Source organism: Schistocerca piceifrons, chromosome 8 (genome assembly GCF_021461385.2).
Source record: "Schistocerca piceifrons isolate TAMUIC-IGC-003096 chromosome 8, iqSchPice1.1, whole genome shotgun sequence".
Classification (NCBI taxonomy): Eukaryota; Metazoa; Arthropoda; class Insecta; order Orthoptera; family Acrididae; genus Schistocerca; species Schistocerca piceifrons.
In genome coordinates, this window is record NC_060145.1 from 156921720 (window position 1) to 156937361 (window position 15642).

Consider the following 15642-nt stretch of genomic DNA (forward strand, 5'->3'; position numbering starts at 1 on the left):
GTTGGAGGTGAGGGTGCGAAATCTATGCAAGGTGAAGCGGGGTGAGGTCGGGAAACCATTGAACAGTCTTCGGTGGAGGAGTTGTGCGGTGAGGTTGATGGTAGCAAGTCTTCATTCTCGATCAAGGATGGATCGTCTGCAGAGTCCTACTGCAGCGGTGTGAGACCATCAGGGTCAATGAGAGCCAGTTTCAGGTGATGCAGAGAAACTGTCTGTGTGCAGTCTTTAATCATGATATTAAAAGTCATGTCCCAGTGCCGCAGGACCTTGTGAGGTCCAAGATAAGGAGGTTGAAGAAGCTGCCTAACCGCATCATTACGTAGCATGACGTGGGAGCAGTCAGAGAGTGCAGTGGGAACATAAGCCTCAGGCGGTGAGTGACTGATGGATGAGCGCAAACGCTTTTGTTGAAAATGCTTGTGCATCCGGCTAATTGAATCTGGCAAGGGAGGAAGATCCTTGCTAACCTGGGGAAGAATAAGTTCCATCAGTAGGAACAGTTTCTCGCCGAAAACAAATTCGGATATAGTCCCTTGTAGGTCAGGTTTATAGGTCGAGCGTAGACTGAGTAGCACCCACGGAAGAGCCTCCAACCAGAGACGAAAGGCGAAAACGGAGGATTCGAACTGTCGAACCTTATCAGTGGTGATAGTGGTCAGGCACCCGAAACGAGCGATCCAGGAGCCAATGAAAGCCTTGGCTACCATCTCGGCAGTAATGTTAGGGAGAGGGACAGCCTCGACCCAGCGAGACAAACGGTCGATAGTTGATAAGATATATCTATGCCCGTCCGAAGGAGGAAGATGCCCGATCAGATCAATATGTACGTGGCGGAATCGTCCTGCGGGACTGTCGAACTTGCCCAGAGGCAAGAGACGCAGCTGCATGCCCAGGTTTGACAGTCCCGTTTGATATTCTTCCAAACAAAACGTTCTGATATGAGATGTTTGGTGGCTCGAACGCCTGGGTTATGCAGGGCGTCGAAAACCTTTCAGCGCAACCCGGGTGGGAGTAAAGGGCATAGGGTGCCGGTCGAAGAATCACACCACACCTCAATGGAAATGCCAGGAAATTTAGCCTTTTTGAAAACAAGTGATGTTTGTGGGTCTCTTAGGAGAGACCGAAACTTCGTCAGAAGCTTGGAGGGAGGCCAGATCAGAAAGCTCAACAATGCGGGAAACAGCACTGATCTGCGAGAAGAAATCCGCAGCAACTTTATCTGCACTCTTGATGTAACGGATATCCGTTGTGAATTGAGAAACCAGGTCAAAGTGGTGGTAACGTCGAAGGGGTGGGTCCTCAGGTGGTTTGCAGAATGCTTCTGCCAGTGGTTTGTGAGGATGAAAAATGAACGTCCCTCGACGTTGGAGTGGAAATGTTTGATTGCCTCGTAAACAGCAAGGAGCTCTCTATCGAATGCAGAATATTTTCTCTGAGCCATAGATAGTTTCTTGGAGAAGAAATGAAGGGAAGAAAACGTGTCACCCTTGCATTGTTGCAACACTGTCCCACCGCGATGTTGCTGGCGTCCATAGTGATAAATAACTCGGCCAAGGGGTCGGGGTGAGCGAGGGTCACAGCATGAGCTAAAGAAGTCTTCAGAGCCTTGAAGGCCACTAGCATCAGAGCAGTCCAAGAGACGGGTTTGATACCGGACGTTTGTTTGCCTGATAGCGCATCCGTCAGGGTGCCTGAACAGCGGCGGCAGAAGGCAGTTGGTGACGATAGTAATTGATGGTGCCAAGGAAGTGGCATAGCTCTTTGCAAGTAGCTGGGGGCGGCAGAGTCGTGATAGCCTGCACACAAGATTTGGGAGGCTATATTCCATCAGCGGAGATGGTGTAACCTAGGAAGGAGACTGGCACTTGGCGCAACTAAAACTTGTCTTTGTTGACCTCGACACCATTGGAGTTAGAGGTATGGAGGACCATAGACAGATGATTTTCATGTTGTTCTGCTAAACTGCTGAAAACGAGAATGTCGTCCAGATAAGCAAAGCAAAACTTGAACTGTTGCAAGATAAAGTCAATGAAACGCTGCCACATTTGCACCGCGTTCTTTAGGCCGAACGGCATGAAGTGGTATTGGAATAAACCGAGCGGCGTGATAATAGCCGTTTTAGGAATGTATTCCGGTGCCATGGGAATCTGGTGGTAAGTGCGTTTACAGTCAATAGCACTGAAAACTGTGGCGCCAGAAAACATATGAGTGAAGTCATTGATGTTTGGCACTGGGTAATCATCCATGACGGTACGAGCGTTTAAGTGTCTGTAATCGCCGCACATTGGAAAAGATCCGTCATGTTTGGGGACGAGGTAGATTGGTAAAGACCAGTTGCTATCTGAAGGTTGCAGAATACCTACTGCCAAAAGTTGATTAATCTGCTGCCAAGCCGCGCGCAACTTGGTAAGTTGAGGCGTCGGACCTTATGCCTAATAGTAGGGCCGGCAGTGGTAACTATCTTGAGTGTCGTTCCATCAGTGACGGAAGAAACTGAGAACTGCACATGAGATTGGTTAACATCCTGGTGCTGAGTGCTCAGACGAGTAGGGCGCAATACGGCAAAGCCGTTAGCGCAAGTGGGGAAAGATAGCACGAAAGTCGCATGTCTCTTATGGGAGAGCGGCAGGCACTTGTGTGGAAGGAGTGGGTGTGCGCGCAGCGCCAAGTAAAGGGGAACGGGTGGCGACTGTCCGCTATTCACCTTGCACATGTGGGGCCTCAATGGCTGCTGTGTCATGTGGTTGGTGAGAGAGAGAGGGGGAATGTTTATTAACACGCGTGGTAGCTGTCAGAGAGGTGGGCATGGTCGCAACACGTGCGTGACTGTCACTAGCAGCACTGTTTGAAACACGTGGCCCTAGATGAGGCGCGCGCGACGTGGGGGGGGGGGGGGGGGGGGTTGGAATTTCACACGCAAGTAAAGTTTGTGGACTAACCTGATGAGAGTTCGAGCTAGGCTCGGTCGAGCAATCTTGTTTAGGTGGCGGCGCCGTGGACTGCAGTTGCAGAAGATAGGTACAAGCCATGATGAGCATGCTGTAAGTGGATGCAATGTGTTGTTTCAGCTTGTCGTTGTCCTGGCAGAGTTGCGTCACCAAGTCGTATTCTGGCAGTAGGTTGGTAATGCAGGTCACAATGTTGCCCTCGAGGGCAGAACACTCGTGTATGATATCATATGTTGCGGTGGAAACAGAGCGTTGGACATATGTGCGGGTGCACGGTATGTGAGTATTCGTAGGATGGTGGAGCACTGAACCCTGTACGACATTCAGAGATAGTTCGTAATGAGCGAAAAAATCCATACCGAGGATCGGTTCATCGATGTTGGAAATGTAGAACATCCACGGAAAACGTAGAGGAGGAGATGGGGTCACCGTAACCTTTACTGAGCCTGAGGTAGGTAACATCGACACATTGACAGCTCGTAGAAGTGGCATCGTCAGAAGAAGCGGGTGGAGCCATCGAAGTAGGTATGATCAATACGTCAGCACCAGTGTCGACCAGAAAAGCTAGACTTGATGTAATGTCAGTCACATAGACACGACCACTCGGCCGGGCAGATAAGTGAACAGAGTGTAATGTAAGAGGACGCCTGTTACGTTCCTCGCAGGACTCGGCGTCTCTTAGTTCCTGCGATCAGTGTTTGGGAGGAGTGGAGACTGCGACAGTGGGGGGGGCTTGTCCTCGCTGATTTGTTCTGGTAAATAGACCAGTACATAAGGTGCATGGGCGATCCTGGAGTGCTCAGACAGCAGAGAGAGTAAGCAGATGCTGCCAGGAGAAGTAGACGAGGTGATGGCGAAGCGAGCCCTGCCTCTACCGGCCAAAGGTCGGTATGCATTGGCTGCTGTTCCGACGAACGGAGTGGAATGAACAGGCTGATGTTGCCGCAGCAGCGAATGCAACTGGTCACCGATGTGTAGGCAGGAGCCAATGGATTCGAACGAATGTGGTAACAAATGGATTTGTAGATCGGTAGGTAGTTAGGCAGATCACACAGCCCATAGCGTGGCATCGTGCATGGTATGCTCATTCACGAGCAATCGGAGGCGGCGCCAGAGTTGTGAGGGGGTGTGTTCCCCCGGGTGCTCCTCGTAGAGAATCTTGATTATTAACTCTTGTGGCAAGCAGGCAAGTTGTTCCATTATAGTCTTCTTTACAAACTGGTATTTTGGTGCACGTGGTGGTGAAAGGAGCAGGTCCCAAATCAAATCCGAATGGTTGTGGAGGTGTGTGACGAGGCAGAGAAACTTTGACTTGTCATCAGACACATGATGTAACTCGAACAGATGCTCGACGAGCACAAACCACCATGCCGGGTTGTCCTCCTATAAGGGAGGTAGTTTCGGCAGGTGGCCAGGAGGGGGGTGATGACAGCGGCTTCGACATCTCCTGGGGTAGAAGCAGAACTGAGGTTATGTCATAGGCTGGCGCAGTAGGCCTGGATGTAAACCAGACGAGTGAATCCGTAGTAGCGGCAGCTGGCATAGTAGACTGCATGTCACAAAAACACGGCGCGGCAGGCACGGACGGTACTGTGGAAACAGGCGGATGAACTGCACATGAAGGGCCCCCAAAAACTGGACCATGAGTGATGAGTGCTGGACGGAAGCAACCCACTTCCGGAACAGGGCTTGAGACCAGTGCGGCAGACACAGGTGGTGCTGTGGGAGTGGCAGGCGGTTGAGCGACAGGAAACAGGGGCCCTCCACAAGTGACGGGGGGGTGGGGGGATTGAGAATGCCACCCGCGTGGAAACTATCTGATGCACAACATGCCTGTAATGCATGTGGCAGGCCGCTGAGGCGAGGTAAGGGGTCCATGTTACGCGAAACACTGAATTGTGCATGTAAATTGGACACAACTGGAACACCACGTGCACGGAATGGATCTGCCGCAGTTTGTAGTAATGGCGGCATTGCACACGGCCTGACAGTAACTGATGTAGCATGCCGATGGGTGGCTAAACACATGGTCGGATGGGGATCACTTTGTTCTTGAAACACTCAATTTGAGGAGAGAGAATTCAAAATATTATTCAGTTCACATTTCACTATCAGACGAGCATAATCCGGTGATGTGAAGTTTGAGTCCATTGTTAGTTCTAACAGCATAGTTGTTGACCGTTGAAAACTAATGAGGTTAGCACACAGCGTTGGTTGAGAACGCGAATCACTGCGCGTAAATGATGAATACGTCGTTGGCGAAGAAACGACGAACCTCGGTGAGCGGAGTTGTGCATCCACATCTTCGAACAAGGCAGTGTTTGGCGTGGTCATTGCATAGTGCATATAATCTATTGCATAAACACCAGCGCAGAAGACACAAAACACAAACGAACTGCCTATGAAGTTTCATGGTCGATACAAACTATCGACGCCTCAAAGCCAACAATAAACAATAACAATAGGAGTTTATCATGCCACTTGTGGATGTTCGAAATTTCACAATATATTGCAATACAAATGGGTATTCATACAGTCAATGAAATATTATGCACAACTGTCGTGAACAGTAATATACACTAATCTAGACTCTCAAATCAGCACATGAATTTTGCACAAGTGGTCTCCCTCAAAGGAAAAGTCTGAAGTCGATTTTTACATATAAACAAACTTGTGAATTGCTTGGATTTTTCATTTAGCTGTTGTTGTGCTAGCTTCTACACTAGTGTGCTGAAGGAGAACACTGCAGCATGAGTTTATCTCTCTCAAAATATATAAAAATTACAGCAACAACAAAGCATGTATTCTGTCTGTTGCAGCTACGAATGTCACGCCTGTCAGCCATTCAACCTGTCAACTATGAGGCCACTTGTTACCATTACTTCCATTATTTATATTCTACTGAGTACTTCCCCTTACTGTAAGAGTCTGATGAAAATAAGACAGGAATTTGTATCAGATACATGCCACTCATGATGATTGTAAGATGGCAGGTTGCATAGTACCTAACAAGAAAGAGAAGATTATAGATGTATTTGACGATTTCTTTAAATTTTTACATTTTTCAGAGATGAATCAGAAATGTAGTTCATTAAAAATTAAAATAGCATGAAAGTTGTACCAGGTGAGGCATGAAAAAAGTTAATGCACCTAAAGGTATTTTAGTGGAACTGGTTATACCTGATGAAAATTTATCCAAAAGGAACTTTAAAAATTGGTTACATGATGTCTGCCAAAGTAGAAAATGTCCGAGGACTGGAACAGTGCTGTTAACATTCAGTTTCACAAGAAAGGAGGCAAATTGATTAATTCCAAGTGAAATAAAAATAAAAATGGTCTAGATTGGTTTATGGTAAACTGTAAATGATCCTCAAAATTAAATTTCCGTATTATCTAAACAGGAATGTTTGCAATCAAAGTGTGTGTGTTTTTGACTTACTACAGGGCGGTGTGAACTTTCAGTACACAAAGCATTGAAAAACAGTGGTTTTCAGTGAGCTATGGATAGATAGATGTTGGGGATAGCTAGGAGAAATGGGAAAACAACAAAATGATCAAGGCACACACAGCTGTGCCCATATCAAAAATTAAAATTGGGTAAGAATAGCTTATAGCCAGGGAGATAGCCGTAAGATACACCAATGAAGTTCTTTGCTGGTTTCAGACTAAGGTGATGAAATAATGGAAGGTTTGTAAATGATATTAGAGAAAATGCAGGAGCATTAAAGAGGCATACACATTTTTTGAGCCAAAACATAATCATGCCCACTGTGAAATGGAATGCCACCTGGTGGCATTGCAGGCATGTGATGCGGTAAGAAAAGTATATTAAGAGAGCAGAGATGAATGAATAATCATTCTAGCAGTAATAGGGCTGGATATGGGGACATCCACTGACAAATATGGCTTTGACAAAGGGCAGATTGTTGTAGTCCTGCACATGGAAACGAGTATCTCAAAAATGGCAAAAGTGGTTGATTGTTAGCTTGCTAGTTTCATCAAGATTGGACCCTGGAATTGTGTCATATGGTTGGATGAATTAGATTTCTTGTTACTAGATCACTGATCGTGTTCGGATACGCAGTTCTTCAGGCAAATGACTGGTCAAAATATACTACGCACTGCAGATGCAAGGCAGTGAGGGCAGGATCATGCTATGGGAGGCAGTCACCTCAGCTTCCATGGGGCCTGTGGTAATAATCAAAGGCACCATGACAGCTGTGGAGTACGCAAACATTATTGCAGACCATTTACATCTCTTCACACTTGATCTACATGTACGTGATTACTCTGCTATTCACAATAAAGTGCCTGGCAGAGGGTTCAAAGAACCACCTTCAAGCTGTCTCTCTACTATTCCACTCTCGAATGGCACGCGGGAAAAACGAGCATTTAAATTTTTCTGTGCGAGCCCTAATTTCTCTTATTTTATCAAGATGATCATTGCCCCCTGTGTAGGTGGGTGTCAACAGAATGTTTTCGCAATCGGAGAAGAAACTGGTGATTGAGATTTCATGAAAAGATCCTGTTGCAAGGAAAAAAGCCTTTGTTTTAATGATTGCCACTCCAATTCACATATCATGTCTGTGGCATTATCTCCCATATTTCGTGATAATACAAAACGAGCCACCCTTCTTTGTACTTTTTCGATGTCATCCATCAGTCCCACCCGATGAGGATCCCACACCGCACAGCAATACTCCAGAATAGGCCGGACAAGCGTGGTGTAAGCAGTCTCTTTAGCAAACCTGTTGCACCTTCTAAGTGTTTTGCCAGTGAATCGTAGTCTTTGGTTTGCTCTACCCACAATATTATCTATGTGATCATTCCAGTTTAGTATAATTGTAATTGTAATCCCTAAGTATTTAGTTGAATTTACAGCCCTCAGATTTGTGTGACTTATCGCGTAATCGAAATTTAGCTGATTTCTTATAGTACTCATGTGAATAACTTCACACTTTTCTTTATTCAGGGTCAATTGCCACTTTTTGCACCATACAGATATCATATGTAAATCATTTTGCAAGTTGTTTTGATCATCTGATGACTTTACATGACGGTAAATGACAGCATCATCTGCAAACAATCTAAGACGCCTACTCAGATTGTCTCCTATGTCGTTAATATAGATCATGAACAATAGATGGCCTATAACACTTCCTTGGGGAACGCCGGATATTACTTCTGTTTTACTTTCCGTCTATTACTACGAGCTGTGACCTTTCTGACAGGAAATCACGAATCCAGTCGCACAACTGAGGCGATACTCCGTAGGCACGCAGTTTGATTAGAAGATGCTTGTGAGGAACGGTGTTGAAAGCCTTCTGGAAATCTAAAAATATGGAATCAATTTGACATCCCCTGTTGATAGCACTTATTACTTCATGAGTATAAAGAACTAGTTGTGTTTCACAAGAGCAATATTTTCTGAAACCGTGCTGACTATGTCTCAATAAATCGTTTTCTTTGAGGTTCTTCATAATGTTTGAATACAATATATGTTCCAAAACCCTATTGCAAATCGACGTTAGTAATATAGGCCTGTAATTCAGTGGATTACTCCTACTTCCCTTTTTGGGTATTGGTGTGACTTAGCACTTTTCCAGTCTTTAGGTATGTATCTTTCTGTGAGGGAGTGGTCATATATAATTGCTAAATATGGAGATATTTTATCAGCATACTCTGAGAGGAACTGGTATACAATCTGGACCGGAGGCCTTGCCTTTATTAAGTGATGTAAGCTGCTTTGTCACACCGAGGATATCTACTTCCATGTTTCTCAACTTGGCTGTTGTTCTTAATTGGAATTCAGGAATATTTACTTCGTCTTCTTTGGTGAAGGAGTTTCGGAAAACCGTGTTTAATAACTCTGCTTTAGTGGTGCTGTCATCAGTTACTTCACCGTTGTTATCACACAGTGAAGGCATTGATTGTGTCTTGGCACTGGTGTGCTTTATGTATGACCAGAATCTCTTTGGGTTTTCTGCCAGATTTTGAGACAGAATTTCGTTGTGGAAATTATTAAAAGCATCTCGCATTGAAGTACGCGCTATATTTGAACTTCTGTAAAACTTGGCCAATCTTGGAGATTTTGCGTTCTTTTAAATTTGGCATGCTTTTTTTGTTGCTTCTGCAACAACGATGTGACCCCTTTTGTGTACTGTGGGGGATCAGTACCATCACTTATTAATTTATGTGGTATATATCTCTCAATTGCTGTTGATACTATCTTTGAAAACATTCCACAACTTTTCTACACTTACATGATCAGATCAGAAGGAGTGAAGACTGTCTCTTAAAAAGATGTTAAGAGCATTTTTATCAGCTTTTTTAAATAGATATACTTTGCGTTTCTTTTTGATGGTTGTAGGTGTTACGGTATTCAGCCTAGCAGCAATTGCCTTGTTGTTGCTAATCCCTGTATTCATCTCAACACTCAGTATTTGTCCAGGATTATTTGTTGCTAAAAGGTCAAGTACGCTTTCACAACCATTTATGCTTCGAGTGGGCTCATCAACTAATTATTCAAAATAATTTTCTGAGAAAGCATTCAGTACAATTTCGGATGATGTTTTATGCCTGACACTGGCTTTAAACGTATAATTTTTCCAGCATATCGAGGGTAGGTTGAAGTCACCAATGACTATAATTGTATGAGTGCAGTACTTATTTAAAATGAGACTCAAGTTTTCTTTGAACTGTTCAGCAACTATGTCTTCTGAGTTGGGGGCCGGTAAAATGATCCAATTAATAGTTTAGTCCGATTGTCAGGTATAATCTGTACCCATACTATTTCACATGACTTATTTACTTCAATTTTGCTACAAGGCAAACTACCTCTGACAGCAGTAAATACTCCACCACCAAATGTATTTAATCTATCCTTTCTGAACACTGTTAGATCGTTTGATAAAATTTTGGCTGAACTTATTTCCGGCTTTAGCCAGCTCCCTGTACCTAAAACTAATGTGGCATCTTTCAGCATGATAATTGTCCAAGTCACCAGGCAAGAATCATGTTACAGTGGTTTGGGGGACATGACAGTGAACTTGCACTGATGTCTTGGTAACCTGTCTGAATCCAAATTAACACATCTAGGACACTGTCAGGCACTAGCTCCCCAGCCACAACCAGCCAGCCCGCAATTTGCCAGTCCATTAATACTTGTTTCTGTGCACCTTATTTTCGCTTCTTTGTAACTATGACTACATTGACATGTTTCTTGGTTAAGCAATTTTGTAACACAAAAGATAGTATCTTTGCCTATTATTATGATCATCATCATCATCATCATCATCTTTTCATCTCTCATTTTTTCCTATGGATAGGAAACACAGAAACTGTGTAAAATATGTTGAAAATTTTGAATTGGTAATGTTACATACTGCCAAGTATTGTCAATTTGACTGAAGTTATTCATAACTACTAGAGCTTAGAATACCACCATGATTTTAACTGTTGTATTGCAATGTAGTTACATGAACTTAAAAAACTGTTCCATACCCTCTTAAAAAGGAGGAGGAGGAAGTGTTAAAACCTTTGCTGCCATCTGCACTGTTCACTGACATTTATTCACAACCTTCTTTGTTCTGTTCATTCTGCTTTTTTAGTGCTTACAATTCAAGTTGCAGTAGAAAACCCCTAACTTCCTCCTATCTTTCTCAATACCACAAATTGTGCCTTATATTCACTAGCTGTTTTACATTTTCATCACACATTGTTTGAAAACTTAATGACATTTCTGTACAGGACTACTCAAGTTCCACCATACTGGCAGTGAGCGAATGGAAATTCAACCTTCTCAGGAATGCAGTAGTAGTACCAGTTCACTAAAAGTACCAGGTGTAATTCACAGTGAAGATCAGACCATACCTGCAATCATCAGTGTGTCGTCTACTGGTCATCTAGAAGGAATACAGCTTACTGGTTGGAGCACAAGTTCTGAACATTTGCGCCAAATGGAGCGTACACAGCAACTGACTGTGTTTCCATTTACCGCATCACAAAATGAAGTGACAGTACTTGATAGTGAAAATGGTGTACCACTAGCAACATTTGAGCCCTGTCCTACAGTTGACAACATTGGCAAACCAGATTCTGCAATAGTCCCTGCAGACACTCTTGAATGCACAGACAACACACCAGCAGTTTCAACATCTTCTCAAAATGACACACAGTGTCAGAATGTTTCTGACTTAAACTCCTCTAAGGATAAAGACAATCCCCAAACTTGGATAGATATTATGGAGTGCTCATCTCTCGTTTCGTCTGTAACAAATAATCCTACAGAAACTGAACAATTTTCAGAAAATTTATCAGGGCCTGTCTGGTCCACAAATGTTGTAACAGAAGCAGACTCATCTGTTAACATGATTGATGTGAATCATAGTACAAATTTTTCTTCAGATGTTGAGAAAACAACAGGTGGTTCAGCCAGAAATATACTGAAAGACATTGCTGCGGGGGCTGATATTTGCAAATGTAACCCCTGTAGGTGTGACCCATCTGTACAGGAATGTCAGAACTGTGCATCTGAAGCTGACAGTTCCAGTTTGAATCCTTGTTGTGATACTGATAAGGAAAATTGGCTTACTGGCGACCTAGGAAACAGCCATTCTGCTGACATTAATCTCACCCCATTTGCCAATAGAACTTCAGATGACAATAGAGTTACATCCGATCTGCCAAATGAGCAAATTACTACTGATGGGAACGAAATATTCCAAGACCCATCCCGAGGTGATTTTGCAAACTTTTTGGAAGGAGCTTCAGAGAATTGTGAAAATGACACAGAAGACAACTGCACACACACGGACGATCATATTGAAAATTCTGAAATTGAGCAATCAGTGTCTGTCAGTGCAGCAGCAACAGACACTTCAGTCCTAAATAGCAACAGTGTTTCTTCAAACTTTGACATAGAGAACATCATCTCTGAAGCCACATCAACAGGAGTTGAAGACTGGCAGACTACGGTGATGCCAGAAAGTCATCCAGCAGTCCTCAGTATTGATGACCTTGTGCCAGACAGTGGGGTCACACATACTGTAGAAAATCAGTGGCAGCATGGACCTGAACAAACAGCCACTTCTAGTGCTGAAGCCAGCAGATTGTTGCCAACCACCAGTAATGAGAAAGATAAAACTCAGCTTGAGAATGACCCTGCTCACTATAATGGTAAGTGTGCTTTACTTGAAGTGTTATTTAAGTGTTTACCAGTAATGAAATTTGATTTTAATACTAATAAATGTATTTATATTCATCTCCTGCTCCTACCTTAACTTATGTTTCAGCTGTTTCTGCTCAGTGTCCATAGTTGATAAGTAGATACTTTAAATAATGTGTCTTGTTCATGTACAACAAATTACTAGTGATCTGAATGACGAAAATTTTTTTGTTAAATAAAACCAGTCTTCACTTCGAAAGTAAAATGTGCTTAAATGTCATTCTAATGACATTGATTTAGAAAACAAGGCGTATCATCTGTTTAAAATAACTTAGTGACTGAGAACTATAGACATAGAGGGAGAAGAATTGTCAGTCATTGTGTAGTATGCTACCATCTACATATTCTCATTGTTGTGTATAGGTATATGAAAAAACAAGTACATGGAAAAACAATTGACAAGCATTTGAACTGGATTGAAGATCCCCCAGTAGATGATGACTAGTCTTCATTACTTGACTCATTGAACTATCACAGGATCATTATAACTGAACTATAAGATGCTAGACTAGTATCTCAGAAAAAATATGTATGAATCACTGTTGTTTCAACCTGATCTAAGATTTCTGTAACTCACTTTCTGAAAGTGTCGGAATGGTTTTATTACTGGCTTTAACCATATGTAATTGAATTAATGCTCCAATTCTAATTAGCTGAATATCAGTGAGAGAGTAAACACTAACAAATATTATGGATGTGGCATATCAAATAATATCATATCATGAAAATTATTTTGAAGTATTGTCATACACATTTCGGCTGTACGAGTTCTTGCATTGCTTTGCATTCAATAACTCAATGTTTTTTGTTAATTGCTGGTGCTCTGAAAGAAAAGTTGCAGCATATTATTAAACTACCTACCAGAAGTTATGGTTTTGTGGAAAAAGATCAGTCCAGTTATTCATGTCGCACTGATTATACTCTACACTCCTGTTTTCACATCATGCATAGGTGCTTGATGTAACTAATGAGGATTTTCAGAACTCCAGCATTTGTTGTTTTAATAGTCCATGTTCCCTGAGAAATGCAACCACACCTCACCATAAAATAAGGGCATTTCAGTATCAGGCTCACCATCATGAACAGATTCCAACAACCAGTTGCAGTATTGATGAGGAACAACAGTATCTGAATTGGTCAGTGTACTGCCATTACTTTGCAAAGTTTCAGAATGAGTGTGTGCAAAGCTCTGTCAGCAGATGCTGCTGACACTCCAGTCAGAAGTGCTAAATTTTCTCAGCCTTCTTTCCAATGCTGTTCCCAGCTCATGTAATTTATTGTTGGATAAAACTGATACAGTGTCTGCCATACTGCAGGAACACAGTCTGAACTGCCGTATGGTAAATGGGAGCTTTCTGCTGGGGTACTAGTTCCCAATCAATGACAGCACTTCAATAATATGTGAAACACTGTATAATTAATATATTAAAAATAACATAGTACACAATTTAAATTTCTAGGAGAAATCACCCAGTTCTCTGGATTAAATTGTGAGGCAAACAAAGAGAGACTCATTAAATTATATAAAAAGCTTTGTCAGGCAAACAAAAAGAGAATCATTAAATTATAAAAAGCTTATAGAATAACTCGAAGTAGGTACAGTGAAAATTAATATCTCATAACATTGCATCAGAGCACTCAGACCTAAAGCATTGTATGTGGCACAGACTGTAATGTTTATCAGTAGATCATTAACTAAAGACTTAGCAAAAGAAGAAGAAAATATTAGGTTGATGAAGTTCATAGTGTTTTTCCATAAGTTTAATAAACACAACTGAAACTTCAATCATCAATAATATATTCTTCTTCACTATTTACAACAGTCTGCCAGTGCTTGGGTAACATTTTGATTCCATGACTGTACAAATAATGTGGTTTTGAGTTGATGAACTCGTCCAGCCATGTTTAGAGCACATTTCGATCTGGAAAGGCAGTCCCATGGAGGTTGTTCGATAGAGTGTGGAAAAGGTGAAAACTGAGGGCACGAGATCACGTGAATAAGGTGAATATGGTATGACTCCCCAACCCAACTCCTGTATAATGTTTTTGTCAATCTAGTAGAATGCAGGCAGGTGTTATCGTGGAGTAGCATCACTTCACACAGTCTTTCTGATCATTGTTCATGGATTATGTCTGCTAGACGTTTCAGCTGTTGACAGTAAATGTTCACAATGATAGTTACACCTCAGAGGAGCAATTTGTAGTACACCACACCATCACCATTTCACTAGATGCATAGCATTATCGTTCGTGGATGTGCACAGTTCTGTATATGGGGAGTTGTGGCTTTGTTTAGGCTCAACCATTCCTTTCTTTTCCCTATGTCAGCATAAAGATATCATTTCTCATCACCAGTAAGGACGCCGGATAAGAATGTCGTTGTTGTTCGCAAGATGACAAGCAAGCAGAGATAGCCACCTGCAAATTTGTATTTTGGCTTAGAGCAAGTGGTACTCATACACCTGATTTTTGAGCTGTCCCTATTGCACAAAAATGTCTCACAATGATGGGATGATCACAGTTCATCACGTTTGCCAGTTTGCAAGTACACTGAGGTGGATCATTGTGGGTTAATGCATTTAAACAATCTTCATCATACCTCAAAGGTCTTCCGGAATGTGGAGAGTCACTAATGTCAAAACAATTATCTTCAAAATGAGAAAACAATTTTCTTGCAGTGGTCTGCCCATTGGAATTATCCCCATACATGGTGCAAATGTTTCTGACTGCCTCCACTACTGTCACTTCTCAATTGAACTCGAACAGAAGAATATGTCAGAAATGTTCTGATTTCTCCACTTTGCTCTCCATTTTCTAGCATCCACAGCTCCACTCACTATTTCCAAATGACAAAATGCAAATGTGTAAATTCAGATAGTAAAAGCAAATACAGATAAAAAATGATAAATGTTAAATAAACCAATTCTGGTTGCTATACCAAAATACCAACATGCGAAATGAAAATGCTATGAACTTGTGCACCAACCTAACACCTAGGAACGTTTTTGGTCAGGTCTGTGTTGAGGGAATCTGTCCACATTCCCAGAGTGAACAATGATAGACCAACCAAAAGGATTTCCTACTGTGCTCTCTCAAGAAAAATTTAAAACAATTGGATACTTGATATTGAAATGGATCTTCAGGAAATAAGAGTTACAAATAAAATTCTGCAGGACAGAGTTGTATTCAGAACTTTAACTGACAAGCATCAGTTTAAAGCTAAACCAAGTTTTAAAGTGTTACATATAAAAGAACATGGACAGAATAACGTAAGAAAAGTCACAGTGAGGAAATGAAGAGATTTTTGGGTAAAGCGGAAGAATCAGTGAAATAAGTTCAGTGGTGCTCCACTGCTGAGTGTAATGATTTAAAAAAATGTACAGATTATCAATGAAGATGTAGAAACCATTGATGAGCTTATGGATGTAGGGCAGTTGAAGACAACTGGCTGGGCAGGAAAAGAAGTAA

General features: G+C 42.1%; 1 protein-coding gene across 1 annotated transcript in view; it reads left to right on the forward strand.

Annotated features, from left to right (window-relative positions):
• The window catches only part of LOC124711859, a 41166-nt gene that overhangs the window by 8965 nt on the left and 16559 nt on the right, over positions 1–15642 (forward strand). Inside the window, exon 7 of the mRNA XM_047242098.1 lies at positions 10698–12125. Within this exon, the coding sequence (XP_047098054.1) occupies positions 10698–12125 (1428 nt within the window). The remainder of the gene's footprint in view (positions 1–10697; positions 12126–15642) is intronic.